Here is a 21989-nt window from a genome sequence, read left to right as displayed (position 1 = left end):
AATGTTCTTAGGCTCATTTAAGCATTTGTCAAACAGAAAGGTCCTGATGTTACAGAAATTAACTTTCTTTCATGGTGGATTAAAGAATCTTCCTCTGAAATTGTGCTTTGGTCATATTTGCTGAGAAGGGTCAGTCCATCACTGCTGATTGCAATGATTTAATTGCAAGTCCAGATTCTGCTTGTGGACTCCTACCAAGAATTCAAGGTATCCCCTGACTTGCTTACAAAGAAACAGGGCCCTAGGAATTCCCTCCCTCAGGGCTTGTATGGCTACAGAAGCAGCAAGGCATGGTTTGTGCAACCTCAGGACTCTTGATGATCAGGCCACCCTTCTGGCTTTCCATTGTCTCTCCCACTGAGAAGCAGGTTCCCTGGGGCTGCCAAGCTGCACGGCTCTTGTCACACCAAAGGAAAGAGCTTCAGGAAGAACCTGGAGCAGGGCAGGCAAAGCTCAGCATCCACACTAAATCTCTGTGACACTTAGGTTCCATTTTCCCATTTGCAGACACTGCCATGAACAATCAGAACATAACACACTGAGCAGAGAACTCATTCATCTGGTAAGAGATGGGCCTTTGCTTTATTATGAAGCAAAATTGACTTGGGGAACATTCTGTCTCTGAACAGCCAGTTCGGTTACCTGGTAGAGAAAGCTGTAAAAGTTCTCTTTGAAGCTTGTCAATTTTGGGTAGGTTAGGTGGTAGCAAGGGGTACCTTCAATCAAAGTAACTCACATCAGTGCTGACCTTGCCAGAGGTGGAGAGCAAGCCATATTCCCCAGGCAGAGCTGCAGCTATTCCAGACAATCTGCAACTTGTGCAACTTTTCACACAGGCCATGCACAAAGAATATCACAACTTTATTTTCACTTCTCAAGCATAAAATACATCAAAATTCAACTGTGTGGTATTCATTTAAATTATTTCAAATTATGGTGATTCCTTAGCCCAGGTACAGAAATATATAGAAAGGTAAGAAGTTTGAAAGTCTCACAGTTTTAGATTGGCTAAAATTTATAAAAATCTTCAACAGAATATGATATGAAGGAACTACATTTTCAGACACCTACCCTGAGCTCCATCAAGTCAGGCAGTGTATAATGTATCAAGCTAGGTTATCTATAGTCTGTAATTACTTGGCATTCTAATGAACATAGGAGCCTAGAGAGCTGACACTGCATTTCATGATCTCAGAGCACTGGTCAATGTTCTTCTTTATCCTGTAGAATGTTTCCACATACTCAGAACGGCCCAGAAGTTCAACAAAATCTTCATCGTGAGTTATCACCAGAAGCTGAAAGTTGCGTTGGTGTAAGCGGCTCTTTATTATCCTACAATTTTACAGATAATTTAACAGATATTAGTGACTGTGCATTTACCTAAGTCCCATGCTAGCATCAGAGAATTTGCAAATAAATAGCACAAAGATATTTCATTACTGATAATGAATGACATGAACCATTGAGTAATCTGATTACTGACTCTTTTTACCCACATTGAAAAAGCCCTCAAATTACATAAGAAATACCATTTTTTTTTCCAAGATAGAGAGGGAATCTAAAATGTGCCAGCTTAAGGTATAATTCACTACTGCCAAATGGGTATTGAAAAATACCCATTGTTAAGCACCACAAGGAGAGCTCACTTACTCCACCAGGGCATGTGCCAGGGACTCGATGTTTTCTCGGTCAAGGTTGGTTGTGGGCTCGTCCAGAGCCAGAATGCCACAGTTGAGACAGAATGTTTCTGCTAGAGCAAGACGAATGATTAGAGAAGCAAGCACCTGAGGGAAAGGAAAAAACACAAAAAAAAATCAAGATTCGAACTGTTTAAAGAGGATCTGCACATAAAAACCTGTTTTTAATGCCATTACAAATCATGATGGAAGTTCACAGAACAATGTGCTGACATTTCACAAAATGACAGTAACTAATTACTGAAAAACTACATTGAAACTTCTAATTTGAATTCAAAGATTGACTCTACAAAGAAGCACTCAAAATTCAGGAGACAGTGGAAGCAAGGATTCTAATCTGAGGTAAAGATGCTGACACTGCCATTCGCATTACTGCTACACTCTGTCCCACTTCAGCAGGTGGAAATTTGTCTGCATATTACTACATGTTTGAGGTACTGAACTCCTGACTTCTTACTCAAATGGAAGACAGTAGGATTTACCACCTTCTCTGTTAGTTTTTCATCAACATGCATAGTCATATTTACAAGATCCTCTGAACTACTAAAAATTATAGAACACACAATGGAAACTGCTGTCAAAAATATTTTCCAATTATCATGACTGCTGGCATTTCGTGATTAAAGAAGAATTCTCAGAATTTCAGCTAAGGAACTTGTTCAAGTTTCACTCTCATTTACATAGGACTCTAACGCAACATCCTTAACTACTCTAGGAGAGGACACATTTAATAGAACAGACAGGTGGAAACAACCCTCAGCATGTTGTGAGTGTGATTAACTGTGATCAACCTCTGCCCACAGGTATTGTCACAGCTGGTGTGTCATCAGGCCACTTGGCCAGCGTGTGTTACTGAAGCTGAATGGGCAGATCACATTGCTGCAAGCTGACAGCACAGGAGGAAATGCGAAGTACAGCTAGGTGTGATATTGGTGACATGAACTGAAAGGTTATAGTCAGCAGCAGGTGAAAGCAGCAAAACTTGGAGGAAGAGAGAGAGGTCCTATCAACTTAGAAGTAGATGCAGTGGCAAAAAGACCAAGGGCTCAGAAAGAAAAAAAAAAAAGGGAAGCAAATCAATAGAGCTGCAGTTGAGGTAACCTCAGTGATAACTAGAAAGAGACAAAATGGGAGGGAGGACCTGAACTTGAGGATAGAGGGAAGTCAAACCCTTCACTCCTGCAAGGCATAAGCCTAGTGCCCAAAGCAGGGTTCAGATGTTGAGTCCTATATTGTGTAACATGCAGACAGAGCGAAGAGAAGTTGTACTCAATAATAAATCAGAGTTGGAGCTGCCTGTTCTTTGGTCACTTGAGTCCGCTGCATTCACTTGAGTCAGTTTTCAGAATCCCTGTTATTGTGTGCTGAAGATAAAGAGCCATTACCTTTTGCCCAGCACTACATCTTCCTCGCATATCCAGTGCTGTATCTCCCTTCACCATTACTACCCTGTAATTGTAATTTCTTCTTTTGTCAGTGGCTGAGACATTTTCATCTGCGTCAGAGCGAATTTCTATATATTCAATATCTGAAAATGGAAAGAAGATAGTTCAAACATTATCAAAATTCTTGAAAAATATCATAGGATTTGTGGGAGATGAGACATATAATATGCAGTAACAATAAAAATTCCATTCAGAACTCCCACTGATAGATCCATCTTGGAAACTGACTTTTCCAAATTGGAAGGAATGAACTCATGCACAGTCCTGTGTCAAAGAAACCTAACCTTTGGAAAAAACAGAAAAGTGAAAATTAACTCTACTTATGCTGCAAGTTACTATATAATGTGCAATACAAAGATTATAGTGCTGAAGAACAGATCGAGCCTTTAGAATGGAACAAGATATTTCCCATCTTTCAAACAAACACTCTTCCATATGCAGTGCTCAATATCAAATGGATACATATGGGTAGAATTTAAAAAAATTATTGCATACCTTGTCCTCTGTAAATGCTTCGCCACAGGTCCCGAATTATTTTGTTAATTTCTTCCATTTTCATGCTATGAAATGTCATTATTGCTCTAAAAAATAGCAAAAAATGTAAACTGTTAGAGATGCAACCATGGACTGCTATGGACTATTAGGGACTTTAAGGCAGGTGGCAGCTCCCTTTCCATTCCTGTAATACTTTTACTAAAAATATAGAAAATACTAGTTTATTTTGGACAGAGAAGTATCTAAAGAGTAACAAAATGCCACTACATAAATAATTCTATGCTCACAGACAGCTCAGTTTTAAGAAGCAGGAAAGTAATGACAACAAATATATTTGCAGTCACTAAATGGAGAATGACTTCACCTGAGTTTTTAAGAGATTTATGATTTATGTGTGAGGTTTATTTTCAGCCTGACACCAAGAAGATAAATTTGATGTTAAGCTTTCAAGAACAAGAGTGTTACTTTCTGGCACAGTCTGCCAACAGGGCAAACAACAGCAGGAAAGGAGAACCTGAAGTCTCCTCAGAGCACAGAATTCTTATTGAGAATATAATTTGTAGTTACCCAAATAGGCATTATCACAAGACCTATTTTGCTGTTCAGCAGCAAGAGTAACACAGGATATCACTAATAATTTTTAATTCCATTTCTCTGGTTAACATAGTAGAATGACTTTAATTCATTAACAGATGAAATCTTACAAAACACTCAGAGAAGGACATTTCTAACTTGGCTTTTTACAGAAAAGCTACTCTATAATGAAAAAAATGCTCACTTTATGGCAATGTCTTCTTTCAAAAAATGTGGTGGAAATAGAATATCCTTCTGAATGGACTTTTACATATGCTTTTTCTACCTTTGCTCTTCCACCTGTTCTGGGGAATACTGAGGCATCAACCCTAATAGGTTTCGTTAAGCAAAAATGAAGTGTTTTCAACTATTTACTTAACCCCAAGAATGCATTCCTCATCACTATTTATCATAAATCTCTAAACAGAGTCAATAAAGATCATCTGATAACATGGAACACCCAAAATGTTAGTCTTCCCAGCTGCAGATATAGCTTTGGCCATTAGAGTTAACATTTTGTCTCACTGATTTTTCAGATGATTACCGCTAAGTGACGCTTATCTATTTTTCTTGAAATTACAAGACTGTTTTCCTGTTTAGCCTTAAATAGAAACAATAGATGATTTGATACCATACAAAAAAATTCTAAAAAGGAAGTTCTTGGAGTGCATTTCCATTACAACTGAAAGGGAAGACTTATACACACTCTGAACAACTTAGACCTTCACACAATAAATTTTGGATTAGCTTACATTCTAATATTATGTTTATTTAATGCTATTATCAAAACACCTTAGAACTGGGCTCCTCTAAAACGTCCTTTCAACTTGGAAAGTTCTCATTTATTTTGTTTCTCTTCTTGACCATTATGCTGTATCCTCAACCACATAATTACTTTTCTGTGCTCCTTTTTCTAGCACTAGTAAACCCTTCTAAATAGAAGCCCAAAATTCCATACTTTATTCAAGACACGTGTGTATTGAGAATTGGCCAAAATGTTTCTTCCTCTTTTTTTTATTCTTAATATTTATCTTTCTGCCACTGAGCACCAGTTTTCTATTTCCTGAAATGTATCCACTGATTCCAAAATCCTCTCCCACTGTCCATCCAGTTGTTCACTGCTATTCTATCATTATAACCAAACAAATAGGGTTTTTAGGGAACCACATGTTTTATTTTGTATATGGTTATCAATTTTGAGATGCAATTTTTGCCCAGTCAGTGCAAGACTAGCAAACAAGCTTCCAGAGGAAACAGAAACAAGAACAAACTTGCAACACTTTCCATCAAATGCCAGACCTGGTTCTTAAGATCTTACTTTCTTTAATAAAAGCATAAAACCACCCACACTAGAAAAGGGAAAAAAAAAACCCTTTACATTGTAATACTCTTTCAAAGACAATTATTTACCTGAGAAAATGCCATGACAAACCTGGCATATCTTAATAATGTTCAGATATTACCAGAAGATGGTAAAAATATATTGCTATATAAATGGAAGTAGAAGGGCTCAGGTTAAAAATAAAGGATTTAAACATCAATTGCACCTGTCCTTATCTCTCTCCTATTGCTACACTGCAAATGTAAGTCCTAACATGTACAACCAAAACTGCAATAAGTCTTTCAGAGAATTGGGAATACAAATATCAGATTTATCTATGACTGTATTAAATTCCAATTATTATCATCAATGCATTTAATATATGTACATAATTATAATTATAGACATTAACTTACGAATTTCCTACATCACACCAATCAATCCTTTGCAATTTCCAGTATAGTTTCATTACTTAGGAAGTTATGCCTTGTTATGCTTTCTTAATATTTAAATGCCAGAATTTATAAAGAGAAATTATATATCTCAAGGAATCATATTAATTTACTCTAAGTTAACCTGGAAGCCTGAAACTGAAAGCTGCTTTTAAATCAAGGTTATCAATACTAATAAAGATAAAAATATTTAAGAATCACCCTCATTTGACAATACTTACTTATCAAGAGCCTTGTAATAAAGATCCAGATCTTTGTTCACCAGCTCTGTTGTTCTCATGACAATCATCATGTCCCTGTATTTTTCTTCTGCATCTTTGAATTGTGGCTCTCTGAGCTCCTTTCTAAAGCGAACAATCTCCTCTTCAAACCCACGCTGGCAGCCAAGTGCAACATGATGGTTCCTTTTCAGAGATTCTATTTTCTCTTCCAAATGTTTTTGGTCACTGTGAAACCATAATTGATACACAAGTATTTTGCATTTATTTGTACTAGTGTTTCAGTTTTTTAATCAGGATTCTAATTTTGAGTTTATGTTAGACAACAGCTCATTGTATCATATCTATAAAGTCTGCCACAGTTAAAATTATAGTACTAATGCCACTGTAATGACAACATTATTGAAATAAAAATAGTTTTAAGTTTGTTAAGAACATATTCTAATCATTATTCTGAATAGGAGAAGAAAGTTGTCAAGTTCAAATGATAAAGTTCTATATATAGAAACAAAACAAAATTAATTTTATAGATGGATACTGAGCAAAATAAGATTTATTATTGCACAACTCTAGCATACTAAATAAATATCACACATTCAAGAACCAGCAAGGGGGTAATTACTTTTCAAAAGTATTTATTATCTAAGCAATTATTACTAAACTACTGAAGTAAACATAAAATTTGCTGCTGGGAACTAAGTGAGCAGACTGAAAATAAAAACTAAATACTCTCATTCAGAAGCATGAATGAATTAAATGTGGATTTCTCAGTAAACATCATGAAGAGGACTGGACTGGGACAGGTATGAGCAAATATCTCTATTTCTAGCCTGAAGCACTGTATAATTTCACTGAGTCATTTTCAGTGTTGTCATAGGGATATGAAACAAACACAGGTGTGCAGGAGGAAGTGGTCTGCATGAATGGGGGGAAAAGAGGACCAGGACACACTAAAACACAGTGACTACAACATTCAGATGTTCAATGAATTCTTGTGCAAAGCACACCATTCTGTTTTGAAGGTGCTTACTTTTTCATCTGGGGGACTTTCATTTCTCCCATCTGCTTCATAAGTTGTTTTATATTGTCTTCAACTTCTTTTAGCTCTTCATTCCGCTTCCTCAAGGTGAGATTATCCTCCAACCACCTTTCCTGTATCTAGATCCAAAATAAGAAATTGTATAATGTTTCAGGTTGTTGGTTATCAATTACAATGTATCAGTTCTGCTCAACTCTGAAACACGCTGCAAGCATAAAATAATTGACAACAACAAAAATTATCACAGTGAGAATTTACCTTGTCCTAGAAATAGAACAAAATGGAAATCAGCAGTATTATTTCATCCTTCCATCTGCAACAACACTTAGCAGTGTTTACTGTCACAAGTGAACACTAGAGTGATTATTTTTGAGAATATTAATCCATATTTCAACCAGGACAATTAGTTTTAACTAAGGATGAGATTAAACCAAGCCCCCTAATCGCAGTTCTACAAGAGTAGACAGTAACTGAAGGGGTAGAATGGGGAAAAACATATTTCCTATAAGGAATACAAACAATATTTGAAACATATATACAGGAATTTAAAATACATGATAAATATTGAGTAGAAAGCAACTTTTGGTACCTGCAGTTTGTACTTTAGTTATAAAGGCAGGTATCCTCCACATAAAGATACTCCTGAAAATGCTGACTACTATCCCACCAGACTTAACTCTTACAAATGCCTTTAGATCATTGTGAGAGATAAATGGGTTTTAAATTTGCACATACAAATCTCAGGATTATTTTCAGAATAATGCATGTATAGCAGCTATCCTGAATAACAACTGATCAAATAGATCAAGAGGAAGCTAATTTAACACCATTACAGACATAGGCAGACAAACCAAAACTAGGACTTATTTCAATTACATCAAGTATACTTTAAACAATATATCCACCTTTTGAGTGTCAATATCTTGTCGGGTCATTTCCATCTCTTTACTTATCTTTTCCTTCTGTTTCTCACAGGCAGCCAAACGAGAATTTACTTCATCAAGTTCAGACTCCTTTTGCTAAAGAAATATTAAGAAAAAGGGTATGATTTAAAACCAAAAGTACTTTCGATGCTAACTTTTTATTGACTGGTTTTTATATTACCTTTTTATATTCTTCTTTTCCTTGTTGAATATAGTTTTCAATTTCTTTCATGTACTTGTTTATATCTTTAATTTTCTCATTTATGCCATTCATCTGCAGAGAAAAGATTTCAAATGAAATACAGTCTTATGTCCAAGAAGAGATATGCTCTGTGTCAAAGATACTGGATAACACTACCGCCAAATACAAGTCCTTATTGTAACTCCCTTTAGCTTCCTAATAAAGTCTTCAGCTTCTAAAATCCCAGTACTTCTTATAAGCATGAAAATGTTTCCCAAAATGAATGAGGGCCACTTAACCTGGGAAGAACCAGTGTGTCTCTTGGCAAGGATGGGTGATGGTCATCCTTGTTGTTCCTCTTGGGTCTATTAGGAAGGGCTTTTAAATGCCATCAACCACTAAATATCAAATGTCCGAAGAAGTCTTTTTTAAGACTGCCAAAAGTTAATTACAACTGAGTTTATGTCCTGACTGACATGTTCCTTTTCTTCCCTAAACAATTTATCAATCTAAAGCACCTCCTGGAGTCACTGATGTTTCCTAAAAGCAAACTCAGTACCACAGCTTCCATCCATGCCTGAAAAACAGTATCTAGTCCTATTTCACAGCTATGCCAAGAGGAAACAAACCTTCTCTTGTGTTTCTTTATTACTTGAGGTCCTTTTATTCACTAGTTCTTCCTTCTCCTGCTGCAATTTCTCTAACGTTGAATGCAAAGGAAGTACCTGTTCTTTTGCTTCCTGAAAAGTAGTTGGAAAAAGCAGCTTTTATTTTTTCATTCTGGTAAGGATCAGTAATTTTTCAAGCAGTAAAAATGTAATGTGGTTACTCATTCTCTATTGTGTGTATTAAAAAAAGGAAATGTGAAAATACCTATTTAAAAAGTTCTGGAAATTCCCAAAGACACACAACAGCAGCACAGGACAAACATTTAAAAGTCCATCCCATTATCTAGTACTAGAGACAATATAAAGTATGACAAGATTATTATTTTTTATTTCAAGGCCAGCAAAGCTAAGCATTAGACAATTAAAGAGAAATTCTCACCTTGATCTCTCTGCATAAGGACTGAACCTCAGTGGTTAACTCCACAGTCTGCTCCTCCAGCTGCCGGCGCCGCTGCATGCGGCTGACAATCTGCAGCTTCTCTGCTTTGAGTTCATTAACTGAACTCTTCAACTGCTGAATCTGGCTCTGCTGGTCCTGCTTGAGTTTTTGATTTAACTCAATTTTACCAGTAACTGCAGATGAAAACAGAGTCAATCTGTATTAAAACCATTATTGTAATCCTTAGAGATGAAAATTCATCTCTAAATTAAGCTGGTATGACTCCAAAAACCAGCAACAATGAACTAGGAGAATAGAGTTATTTGAGAACATAAAATAAGTAAACTAAAATTTTAATGGCAAGAATTTTGGAACATTACTTTTAGTATAAAAATTAAATAACAGGTTTGTAGGACCTACCCGTATCCCACAAGTGTTTCTTCTCTTGTTTTTCTTGGCTTACTTGGAGCACAGTCCTACTTAAATCGACACCTAACAGCTTAGCCTCCTGCTGAGCAATTTTTCGTTCAACATCCCTAATGTCAGTCTGAAAGTATGAGGAAAAGTACCATTACTACTGTATTAGTGATTAAAAATGTATTTTTTCACCTTTGTCACCTAAGAACAAGATCAGGGCTTGAGGAACAAGAGCTTCAAATTTACCTTCTCTTGTAGAGTAATGTCACATCATTAGCAGTAGGGTTATGTCAGCTGCTAGGAACTGGAATTCCTAATTATGGGTGCAATCAGTCAATAAGGATGCACAGGCCTTTAAGATCCCCAGCCCACTTCAGGGCAGTTCCATGTGCAATCTGTCCCTGCAACACTGGAATTGTTGGAGCCTCAGGCGCTGCTGACATCTCCACCTTGTGAAATGCTCTCAGTCCTTTGCCTGGCCCCAGGTTCCCTAATTGCTCCTCTGAAGGTTCTCAGTCAAGCGAAGACATTATGTTGGTAATAAAGGCATGAAGACTGCTCAAAACAGTCTCCTACACCAGAATAATTAAAAGTGCAGGATTCCTCTTTCCCTTTACCATATATTCAGATGGCACAGAACCAGGAAACACATGTGAGATGCTGGGAGTGCGATGACCTATCATTACTATGAGGACCAAAACCACTTTGGTGTACCTGTGGTTGTGCTCAGTTCTAGATTACACCTTTTTTCAGTTCATATAGCACAGAATTGAATCAGAACTCAAGGGACTCTGTGGTCCTCAAAAAAAAAACAACTTTTGTAAATTGAAGTTTTATTAGTACAAGATCACTAATGTTATAATGTCTTTGGAAGTATTTTAAATAAGGACCTCAAAGTTGTGTCATATTACTGAGTAACCACATATTTAAATGCAAGTGAATATAATTCTATATATTAAAAAAAGTTACCAAAGCATACCTGATACCTTTCCATCAGACTTATATCCTGTAAACATGCTTTGGCACCTTCTTCCTCAGACAAAGCTGTCTGGAGGAGTGATTCCTGTTCTTCTATCTCACCCTTCAGGCCTGTTAAATCTCTGTTTGCATTCTGGATCTTGCTCCTCAGGTCTGGAATTTCCTTATCTTGGAGCTCAATTACAGTTTGCCTTAAATAAAAGATAAATGCCTAAAATTTCCTTGGTCAGAAACAGCAGCATAAATTGAAGACGTTCAAGATCACAAAAACTGTGATACGATTTAGTAGGGGAAGACTAAATTTATCTAAAATAGTATCACCTTAACCTTGCTCACACTTACATAAGCTTATGTTACAGATCCAGCTAAGAGAATATATCCCTCATTTTAGGTGAGATTACACAAACAAGCAAACAAAATCTCTTTTGGTTTTTAACTTCATTACAGGAGGTTAAGGAGAAGGTACACAGCATTAAACAAGAGTGCCCTCTTGTGAAGGAAAGCTCTACGCTCATATTCTCAAGTTCTCCCAAAATATTTATCCTGACAACGACATTTTGAAATTAATTAACCAGCCCTAAAATGAAACTTCCTTGATGTCCTCATGGTTTTTTATAATCAAACCCCACACATTAGAAAGACAACAGCCTGTAACCAGATGGTTTGCTAAGTACTTTACCGCAGTGGTTTAAGACTCATCATTTCATCACGTTTTTTCTCTTTTCTTTTAAGCTCAGACTCTGTTGACTTCAGTTTGTCTGGGGCAAGGCGCAGTTTAGACTGCAGATCACTAATGACATCTTGCAGTTCAGCTTCTGTCTGAAAAGCTCTTTGGCAAACTGGACAACAAGACTGGTTCTCCTCTGTCAGTTGTGTAATGAACTGTGAATAGATTGCAGTGGCTCCAGCAAGCACAGCTGGGTGAAAAACAAACAGAAGACTCATGTTGAACAAACAGTGCATAATCAGCTAAATTAGTATATCAGGGAAAAAAGTAAAGCTATATATGACTTTACCTCGCTGTTTGGAATTTTTTTCGATTTCATCTTGAAGTTTGTTCAGGTCACTGTCAAAATCTTGACTTCCACAGACATCAAAAAGTTTTGCTTCGTGAAAGGACAACTGGGCTTCTTTTTTTTTTAGCTCATTACTGGCATAAGTTTTATCATATTCTACTGATGCCAGTCGCTTGCTGAAATATTAATGCAGAAACATTTTTATTACCCAAACGCAAAGACTTAGACTGTTTAAGCAAAACAAAAAACCATGGAAAGGTAATCTGAAATTGGAATTACATTGGAACTATTCACCTGTTCTTTACTGATTCTCAGGAAATCTATAGCATGAACTTTTTATTCATCCAAGTACAGCATAAGTGTTTCATTTTAAATCCCTTTTGTTTTCTAGATAATTACTGATGATAAACTTCCTACTCTAACTAATTGTTTTACATAATCAAATGAAACCAGGAACAGGTAATCACACATGAATTTGGGATATAGTCACTAACCACTTTTGTAAGAAAATCAGAAGACCAGCAATTTCCAGCCCCAGGCACATCCATTCAGCTAGAATTAGTACAAACAACTAAGGATGTTTCAGATCACTATTTTGCTACCTGCTTTTAGTGCTGCCTTTGTCACACTACAAATATTGTGATTTTATTAACTAGCACAAACTGTATTAACTCTATCACAGGAACTCTGCAGGATATTTTCTCTGATTTTGCAGATACCTAAATAAACACTAATGAATTAAAGTAAGAAGTATTTTGAATATATTAAACTCTCCAACATTTAAATTTGTAATTACATAAAAAATTGTGGAGAAATAATTGTTTAAATTAATACCTACTTCAGATTAGCAAGAGCATCCCTTGTCTGATTAATCTTTTTATTTTTGCCATGAAGCCAGTCCTCAAGTTGTTTTTTATTGGGAAAGTATCCCAGCAATGATGTTAGCTCGTCCGAATGTCTTGACTTTACTTTTCTAATCTGATCATCTTTCTCTGCCTGGGGAAATAAAGCATTTCAAATGAAATTTTCCTATCTTCAGGTTTATAACCATCAAAGCATTTATTAAGCTAATAGCTTCTATGAAGTCAGACAGAAGCTCTACATCTGATTGTTGATAAACACCTGAAAAACACACAAATATTGGAGGGACTCTGTAAGCTTCATGTCCCTCTCTTATGAGATATTGATAAAAACATTACTTTGTCTTTCCTCAGCATCTCCATCTGGGTAATTGTTGTGGTGTGTAGATTCAACTGCTCCATCTCTTGATCCAACTTCCTAAGAGCTTTGTCCAGGTTTATTTTCTCACTTTGCAGAGTCTGTACTTCCTGTTCCAGTGTTTCTATATTGCTGCTCCTCTCAGCCTTCTCCAGCTCATATTCCTATACAAAAAATAAAAGCCCAGAAGACACTTTAATAATTACAAAAATCAATAAAGTTCTAGCTAAAGGAAACAGATGAAACCTCTTCAGCTGCCTGCCAGCAGCATCAGTTGCTGTTACAGGAATGATACAAGATTTGTAAATAATACATGCAAAAGGACAAAGGCTGTGACATTGGTGTGGGGCAAGGAAAGCCCCAAGCAGATACTGGATGTAGTCCTGGAATGCAGTACTACCTCAACATGGTCATGCTTTTAGCAGAAGCTCACTCATACTTAGTTTGATTTTCTGTATTTTAGTGTCTACTGTATATTAAATTTTGGAATTACCCTAGTGAGGAGGTTATAAAAAACACTGTCAAGCAGAATTCATCTACTGCTAACAAACAAAGTATTTGGCTACAAAGGCATAAGCAGCTGTTCAGCTGGAACATAAAACACTTGTAACTTTACTTCATCAGATCAAACACTTATAATCAACTAGTCCAGGCAAGTTATCTCCAAAAATGTAGGTAGCATGGAACTTTCAATTCAAAGTTTCTGGCCCAATAATTTGAGAGTAACAAATCTCCTAACTGCCAGCTGTGCTATTACCCCGTTTACAACTCACCTAGCAAAAGCAGCATATTCTATGTGTGGCCTGTACAAAAACAAGGTAGTGAACAGACCCTGTCCTAAAGGGATGCACTATCTGAACAGACAAAGCATAGAGGGTATCAAAAGGGCAGAAACACATCTGAAAGAGTAAATATCAAGGGGGTGGGGTGGTTTATGGGTTTTGGTATATTTTTGTAATGATAAAGTCACAAGTTTTTATTTCAAGCTTCTATAATTTTTTCAATTACACACAAACTTACCATCTTGCCAATCTCCTCATCCAACTCACTAATCCTGTCTGAAAACCCCTCCAACTGCTGCAATTCACATTTTACATTCTTCAGCTCTGCTTGCTTCTTATCTTGAATGTCTGATTTCAGGTCAATGGTTCTTTCTAATCCAGTTTTCTTGTCTCTTATTTCATCTACCTGTTTTTGCTTCATTGCTTCTTTCTGTGCAAATTCTCTCTGAAAGAAGATCAACAATAATAGTCATTATTTTTTCACAGGAAAATTTTTTAAAATACTTTTTCTCACTAGTTTGCCAATATTCACCACAGTAAGACACTGAAATACTGGGAAAACTACAACTTGTCCAAAATTATCTGCTGAAATGTTTTTAATACAAAAATGCAAATGCATTATACCAGTAACATTTTGTGACAGCAACTCCATTTTGAACATGACTTCAACAAACAGTTGTTTATTTTTAAACCAGCCACCCACAGTAATTCTTCCTCAGGTTTCTGAGCTTATCAGTGATCCACCTGGATGAGGACTGCTAGAAGAATCTGACAAACTCCTGTTCAATAGCCTTGATGACCACTCCTAATTCCAAAACTCATTTCCATGGAAAGATGCAGATGACACATAAGCAAGAATTCTAGAAAAAAATCAGCTTCAGTTACCCCCCACCAACGCTTTCTCCCAGCACCATAAAGACCCATATGGACCAATAAAACACTAATGGCCCATAGGACTTACTCTACTTATCAACAAAATTCTTACCATCATACGATTTGCAGCTTCTGTATCTCTCTCCTGCCTGTCCTTCACCAACCCACGAAATCTGGCAATGTTCCTTTCAGTGAAAGGTGCTCGCTCAAACCCCTCTAATTCCAGCTGTGCTGCCAGAGACTGAATTAAGGAATCCCTCTTCACAATGTGCTCTTGGTGACGATCTGCCTGCAGTTGAAGACGACCTCCACAAAAAGAAAAAGAGACATAAATGTTCAAAAACTGAGGCAGAAGACATGCTTAGGATTCAAAACCAGTTAAAAGCCTTTGAAATCTTGAAGTATTTTTCAACAACACAAAAAGTTATTGAATAAAAACAAGCTGTAGGTAGAGATTTCTATTTCAGGTAACTAATTTTTTATTAAATAAATCAGTAATGCAAAAGCAAACCCCTAAAATCACTAAAAATATTATTCTGATAAAAAAAAACAAAGCCTGAACATATTTTATATAGACATATATTCTGTGACTCAACTACTATAGCTTTGCTGAAATTCCCATAATCCGTCAAGGATTGTGTATCCAAAAAGGATACACTAATACTTGCAAGACTCTCACACCCCACTGTGCAGCTGAACCTAAACTAATACACATTTTAGAAATTTTGTCCAATTCAGATCACTTCAATTATCAGTAGGTCCATTTCAGATCTTGATTACGTTAGAAAACATACACGACTATAAATGAAGTCTAAAATACCTTGTTCAATAAGCAGCTCTGATTTCTCACTGTTAAACCTCTGGCACTCTTTAGTGGCTCTATCTAAATCACGCTTACAGTCCAACAACCTCTTCTCCTTCTCCTTCACTGTTCTCTGGTGGTTCTGGTGTCTATCCCTTAGTTGCTCATCTGTTCCTTGAAAAACCTGTGCATCACATACAAATTTGTAAGTCAATTATAGATGTTTTAAAAATGTATAGTTTTAACCACAACAGAATTAAAGGAATTAAAACCCCACATGCAGAATTTCTATAATAAGACATACGGGGGAAAATCTGCAGCAAACAAAACTGGAAAAGTGTTTTTCTTAGATAGATAAAATAAAATGATAGATAAAATAAAAACAAAGGTTTTTGTCATAAAGGCAACCTTTTCCATCTTCTGTTGCAAATCTTGATTATCTTTTTCCATCTGCCGCTTCCTGCTCTCAAGGGCCTTCACATCATTGTCCAACCTCATTACTTTTGTGAGATTCTGTTCAACTAATGCCAGAGAGCTCTGCAAAAGTATGTGATAAGTAAAACATCTCATCAGTTCATGAACCCCATAATCAATTATTTCAAGTAAAAACCTCCAGTTTCACTAAATATGTTTTTAAAATAGGGAACATTAAGTTCTAGTTAATGCTTAAAATGCATTAACTAATGCTTAAAATGTTTTTAGATGCTTAAAAATGGTTTTAAATAGCTCAGAATGGTTTTAGGTATCAGCTAAATTTGAGAGAGATATTAAATTGACAAAAACCCAAACTAAATGAATTCTGTTCTTAACCCTTCAATGACTGTTTACAGATTAGAGCAGCATCTGCCAGGTGAGTTGAGGTATGCTTCATTCTGCTGCAGGGCAAATGATTAGATACAAATGTGCAAGATTTTAACCAAGAAATTCATCCAACTTTCACTTCTTTTACTGTTTTGCATTAAAATATTAACATAATCCTCATGGAAATTACCTTTAGAGGCTCAAGCTGGTTCTCAATTGATATTACATTCTCCTTAGAAGCAGCCAGTTGAGCCTCTCTGTTGCTGAGATGATCCTGGATTTCCCGTGCTTTCTCTTTATTCTGTTTTAGATATTTCAGTTCTGTCTGACACTCTTTTACTTTCAAGCTTTGTTTCAGTCGTACCTGACGCAGAGCTTCGAGTGCTTTGATATACCTTCAATAAAAGCAAAATTTCAGCTGCTTTGGCAATACAGCAATACTGATGTATGAAACATTGTCTTAGACATTTTTATTAACATTTCTGTTATGAGAAGACATTTTTTACTTAGTTTTTATTTAATTACAATAAAGGGAAAAACCTTGTTGCTGAAAAGATCTCATCAAATTTTTGCTTCAGGGCCTTCCCTTCACTTAACGGCCAGTTGGATTCTTCTTGGTGACAGAAAATGACATTGTTAAGCACAGACTTGGAAACACCAAGGGCACTGATCATCTCCCGATCTATTTCAGCACACTTGGAACTCAGACTGACCTTCTCACCATGCCTATGGAGATAAAGAAAATCCCCAAAGAAGTTACTGGCAAGTTCTTCAAAAAGCAAACTGCCTTTTCACAGTATAACCTCATTTTAACATATCCATTCCAAAATTTAACAATTAACAATTTTTAAGTAAAAAATTACCATTCTTAACAGAGGCATTTAACACTACCAATTTTTGAAGTCAGGCTGTTTCACATATTAGAATCTGAGGAACCACCAGAGGGGGCAGGAGAGCTCGAGTTAAAGGAATATACTTAAGCAGTGGAGATGGGAGTTAACACGGGCCAAAACTTATCTGAAACTGAAAATGGTACTAAAGGAAGTAAAGCCTACACACTTCACACAATGACACTTTCAAACTGTATCCTAAAATCACGGAATCATGGAATGATTTAGGTTGAAAATGCTCATCTCATTCCCTCTGACATGAGCAAGGATGCTACTCACAGAACCAGGTTGCTCCAATCACCATCCATCCTGGATGGAAGCCTCGAACACTTCCAGAAATGGGGAAGCCACAGCTTCTCTGGACAAACTGTGCCAGTGCCTCACCACCCTTATTACTAATAAAATTTTCAAATATGTGCAAGTTAACAGATATATGTATTCCTTAACACCATGGCTATCAGATGTGGTATTTTTCAATCATGTAACAGATAAAGTAATGCAACTACATACCTTTATAATCTAAAAGCACTACTAGCTAGGAATACATTATGTAATTTTCTCTTATCTGATGCATAAAAATATACCAAATTAAAACCTATCTTCATGCCAAAGTAAGAAGAAACACTTGACAACTTACTTTGTTCTAGTAATGACAGATTCCAGTGTTTTAAATTCTGGAGCCTTGCCTTTCTGGGTACAGACCATGGAGCGCTGGACAGCTACAAGCTCCCCATTGACATCTCGAAACTGTAACCTTATCTGAGCTCTAACATCAGTTTCATTTGCAACCTTTGGTAGAAGCAAAAAAAAACAGAATGAGGGAAATTCTTCTCAAGGTCCAATGAATTATGTGCCTCTCTAGCTGTGGGATATGTTCTAATCACCCCCAGCTCTCTGTTTTCCCTCATTTCAGCTAAAGGCTGTCTACAACTTGAGCATCCTTGTTTTACTCATAGCCTGAGTGCAGTGGAGTATTTTATCTAGAAGTAAACACACATCTAGTCACTACACCTTACCTTTGGATCATGAACAAATGTTTTTCCTTTGGTGCCTGGAGGAAAATCACCAGTGGATATGTACTTAAGACATTCAATGATAGTCTAAGAAAACAGAAGTATATAAAGACAAATTTAGAGTAACCAAGATGGAGTACAGGCAAATCCACAGTAACAGCCCAAACATTTACAAATGAGTAACATATGTAAAGAGACAGAAATAACATTTTAATTTTTGAGTACCATGAAAACATAGTACTTTACAAAAACAGTTTTAATCAGGATCTGGATCAATTTTCTATGAAAAAATACCAACCAGTGCTCTGCAAATTCCAGGCATGAAAGCAGATTTCTAATAACACTAAACAACACAATATTTCTAGCAAACAGCATGATTTTTCCAATATTAATACCTTTCTGTAGAAATTATTATTCACATGTTCTTCCAGGCCTTTCAGACCTCTTTACAGCTCAAATCCAAACATAAAGTGAGCCTTACCGTTTTTCCCGCACCATTTGGTCCCACCAAAATAGTTAATGGATTAAAGAAAGTGATAACTTGTTTGTCTTTATCTTCTACCCCAAAACTCCTCACTCCGAGGATACTCATTTTTTCAATCCTTGACATTTTTGCTGAACAACTTCTGTTCCAAAGTCAGAGGTGTAAACACAGTAAATCCTGTAAAACAGAGCTTTGTGAAAAATGCAGTAGGCAGAAATCACAATAGATTACTGAAAGCTGACTAAACACCTATACAAGCACAACATATGATGAATACATTTTAAAAAACAGCTTAGGTTCTTGTTACTGCTCAAGGTACAAAACATATGAAGGCAAAACCTTGTTTCAAACTGAGAAATGAAGCAACTCCAAGCTAAGTGCCATAGTATGTATCATGAAATCAAACACAATGGCCCCAAGTAACCTTTTATTCCACTTCACAAACACTATGCACGTGCCTTCAGAATGCCCCAAACACAAGAGAAGCCCGAGTATTTTTTCCTTTTGTATTTTTTCCCACTGTTGTATGGCAACACCCGACACTGTGCAAGCTTTGCCAGTGCCCGTTTCTCACAGGTTCCTCCAGCACCACCTCCTAATCCCTGGTGTGAAGAGCCCTCCCACGCCATGAGGCAGGCACAGACCACTGGGAGCTGGCCCGGGCACTGAAGGGGTCTGGGGGAGGCAACTCCGACCCCAAGGCCCCTCACCAACCCACTAAAAACACTCCTGTGTGGTGTGTGTGTGGTTGCGTACTCCGGGGGTGTTCCACGGGGCCCACGGCTCGGGCTCGGCCCTCCCACGGCTCCTGCGGGGGTGCCCTGCGGGGCTCGACCCGGGAAAGGGCATTTCCGACCGGGGAAGAGGTGCCAGCGGGACTTTCCCGCCCGAAGCTCCGCAGGGCGCCGGGGGCGGGCGTTTTCTGGGGAGATGCCCTGGGGCGGCCCCTCCCCTACCCGCCGCCCGAGAGTACCCGAGCTGAGCCCGCCGCGGTACCACGCCCCCGGCCCGGCAGCCCCCTTATCCCTCGTGCCTACGGTCACCTCCACCCGCCGCCGCTGCCAGCCCGCTGCTGCTGACCCGTGCCCCGGCAGCCCCCGCGGCCGCTCCGCCCCGGCAGCTCCCGCTCCGCCCCGGTCATGGCAGGACCTCTCCGCCTCGCCAGCTCCCGCTCCGCCCCGACAGCTCCCGCTCCGCCCCGGTCATGGCAGGACCGCTCCGCCCCGACAGCTCCCGCTCCGCCCCGACAGCTCCCGCTCCGCCCCGGCCATGGCGGGGCCCGCTCCGCCCCGGCGGCCCCGCTCCGCCCCGGCCATGGCGGGCCCCGCTCCGCCCCGGCCATGGCGGCTTCGCCCGCCCGGGCCGCCTCGGGTCGGGGGCAAGCGAGGGTGCTCTTGAGGCGCCTGTAGCGCGTGCGGTGTCGTCTGAGGGCTCAGAAAGGAGCGACGGAGTTTTGAGGCGGTACTGTGGTTTAAACCCAGCTGAAAATCACAAAATCACAGAACCTGCTGAGCTGGAAGGGACCCACGAGGGTCATCGAGTCCAGCTCCTGGCCCTGTGCACACCATTCCTGAGTCACACCATCTGCCCGAGAGCCTCGTCCAAACGCCTCTTCAGCACTGTCAGTGCTGTGACCACTTCCCTGGGGAGCCAGTTCAGTGCCCAACCACCCTCTCTCTGGGTGAAGAGCCTTTTCCTGATATCCAACCTAAACCTCTCCTGACAGAACTTCAGGCCATTCCCTCAAGTCCCATCGCTGGTCACCACAGAGAAAAGATTGGTCTGTTGCTGTACCCTGCTGCAAGATCTCCCCTCAGTCTCATCTAGGCTGAACAGACCAAATACCCTCAGCTGCTCCTCATACAGCTGCTTTTCCAGACCCTTCCCCATCCCCATTGTCCTCCCTTGGGCACTCTCTAGTAGCTTTAATATCTGTATTATACTGTTGTGATGAGGCACCACACAGCCACTGGCTGCCCCCCTCCAACTGCAGTGGAATGGGGAGAAGAATCAACTCTAAAACTTACAGGTTGAGGTAATAGCAGTCTAATAATAGAAAACATAGTAAAATACAATAATAATAATGGTAAGTAATAATTATGAAAACAAATAGGAAAAAAAACCAAATAACTGATGCCCAATAAAATTACTCAGTGCCTGCTGACCAATGTCAAACCCTTTCTAGGTAACTCTCCCAGTTAATCTACTGGGCATAATGTTCCGTGGTGTGGAATATCCCTTTGGGCAGTTTGGGTCACCTGTCCTGGTTGTGGTCCTTCACTGTTTCTTTTCTGTACCTCCTAACTGGCAGACACAAGACACCAAAAATAAATCCTTGACTTAAGGTACAACAACTTAGAAAAAAATAAAACAGTGGTGTACTATCAGCATTATTCTCATTCTGAATCCAAAACACAACATTGTATCAAATACTGAGAAGAAATTAACTCCAACTCAGTTGAAACCAAGAAAGGCAGTTTTAGGGACTGCAGGAAAGTTCCAGATGATCAGGGGTAGGAAAGGGGATCACTCCCTTTGGCTGGTTAAGTTCATTTCTCTCTAGGGCCAACAGAGCTCCTTGCCCCCCTTGTACCAGTCTTCTACAACTTCCTCCTCTTTGCTCCCTATCCCCTATTCATTATCCAGTTAGAAGAAAGTCCAAGCCAGAGAACTGTCCCTTCCTCCTGCTTCTCTGGAGCTTTGTTATCCTACTCCTGAGGACCAAGAGTCCCTCCAGAACTAAACACAGGGTCAGGCTCCACATGCCATGCACACCCTTACCTTGACCCATCAGCCCCTGGACAGCTGGGAGCCATCTCAGGTTCACTGTATGAGTCAACAGCATTGGGAATCTAATTTATCTACACTTTCAGCCAACTCCAAAATCGATTAATAACTTGCCAGCATATTTTAGTGCTTACTGTATTTTCTCCACAAGAGAAACAACACAAGTAGTTCTTGTGTCAGATCAAGTTCATGATTAGGTAACAGAGACAAATTTTGGAAAACAGCCCTTTGTGCTCAATCTCTTAATCTGAATTAAAATGGGTAATAGAGATGATAGGTGAAGTCTGGACCTTATAAGAAGCTGGTAGACAGCAGGTGGTTTTGTGGCCAACAATTCAGGCTTTCACTACAGTTGTACTCTGGTCATAATCCTGCATTTTATGAGTGCAAAACAGATTCACAAAACATAAGCTATGGCCACTTCAGATTTTGAGACAAGAAGAAATTAGTGTCCATATTGGCTGAACAGCCTGTAAAAATATTGCAAAAATTCACACCCATCTTTGAGAAGCCAGTACAACTCCTCTGGAGAGGAGA

The 21989-nt window shown here is 38.6% G+C and overlaps 1 protein-coding gene across 9 annotated transcripts; it reads right to left on the bottom strand.

Annotated features, from left to right (window-relative positions):
- Positions 1 to 840: 840 nt before the first annotated feature.
- On the bottom strand, positions 841 to 20664 carry RAD50 (RAD50 double strand break repair protein). 9 transcript variants are annotated; one of them, XM_086852199.1, is made up of 26 exons: positions 20171 to 20664; positions 18663 to 18842; positions 18185 to 18268; positions 17806 to 17957; positions 16819 to 17004; positions 16469 to 16673; positions 15886 to 16014; positions 15496 to 15661; positions 14788 to 14981; positions 14041 to 14247; positions 13002 to 13184; positions 12641 to 12798; positions 11803 to 11978; positions 11466 to 11703; positions 10788 to 10977; positions 9812 to 9938; positions 9392 to 9585; positions 8974 to 9084; positions 8345 to 8437; positions 8146 to 8259; positions 7232 to 7359; positions 6205 to 6429; positions 3638 to 3723; positions 3083 to 3225; positions 1651 to 1784; positions 841 to 1332 (listed from the first exon to the last, which is right to left on the bottom strand). In XM_086852199.1, the coding sequence occupies exons 2-26, from the start codon at positions 18789 to 18791 to the stop codon at positions 1146 to 1148; spliced, it is 3939 nt and encodes a 1312-aa protein (XP_086708325.1). In that variant the 5' UTR covers positions 18792 to 18842; positions 20171 to 20664; the 3' UTR covers positions 841 to 1145. The 9 variants fall into 9 exon arrangements, with proteins under 9 accessions (XP_086708325.1, XP_086708321.1, XP_086708324.1 ...); XM_086852195.1 differs by lacking the exon at positions 20171 to 20664 and adding an exon at positions 19773 to 19920; XM_086852198.1 differs by lacking the exon at positions 20171 to 20664 and adding an exon at positions 19838 to 19911.
- Between the last annotated feature and the right edge of the window lie 1325 nt (positions 20665 to 21989).

This window comes from Cyanistes caeruleus, chromosome 15 (assembly GCF_971803275.1).
Source record: "Cyanistes caeruleus chromosome 15, bCyaCae1.hap1.1, whole genome shotgun sequence".
Classification (NCBI taxonomy): domain Eukaryota; kingdom Metazoa; phylum Chordata; class Aves; order Passeriformes; family Paridae; genus Cyanistes; species Cyanistes caeruleus.
The sequence above is the reverse complement of the archived record's forward strand: the minus strand, read 5'-3'. Positions and strand labels throughout refer to the sequence as shown.

Excerpts from the sequence above, each read along its gene's own strand:
- RAD50 (XM_086852199.1), bottom strand. The coding sequence starts at position 18,791 with ATGTCAAGGATTGAAAAAATGAGTATCCTCGGAGTGAGGAGTTTTGGG. Across the intron at positions 13,185-14,040 it reads ATGAGGAGATTGGCAAGATG|GAATATGAGCTGGAGAAGGC; the intron begins GTAAGTTTGTGT and ends TTTTTTGTATAG. Across the intron at positions 11,704-11,802 it reads AAAAAATTCCAAACAGCGAG|CTGTGCTTGCTGGAGCCACT; the intron begins GTAAAGTCATAT and ends TTTTTCACCCAG.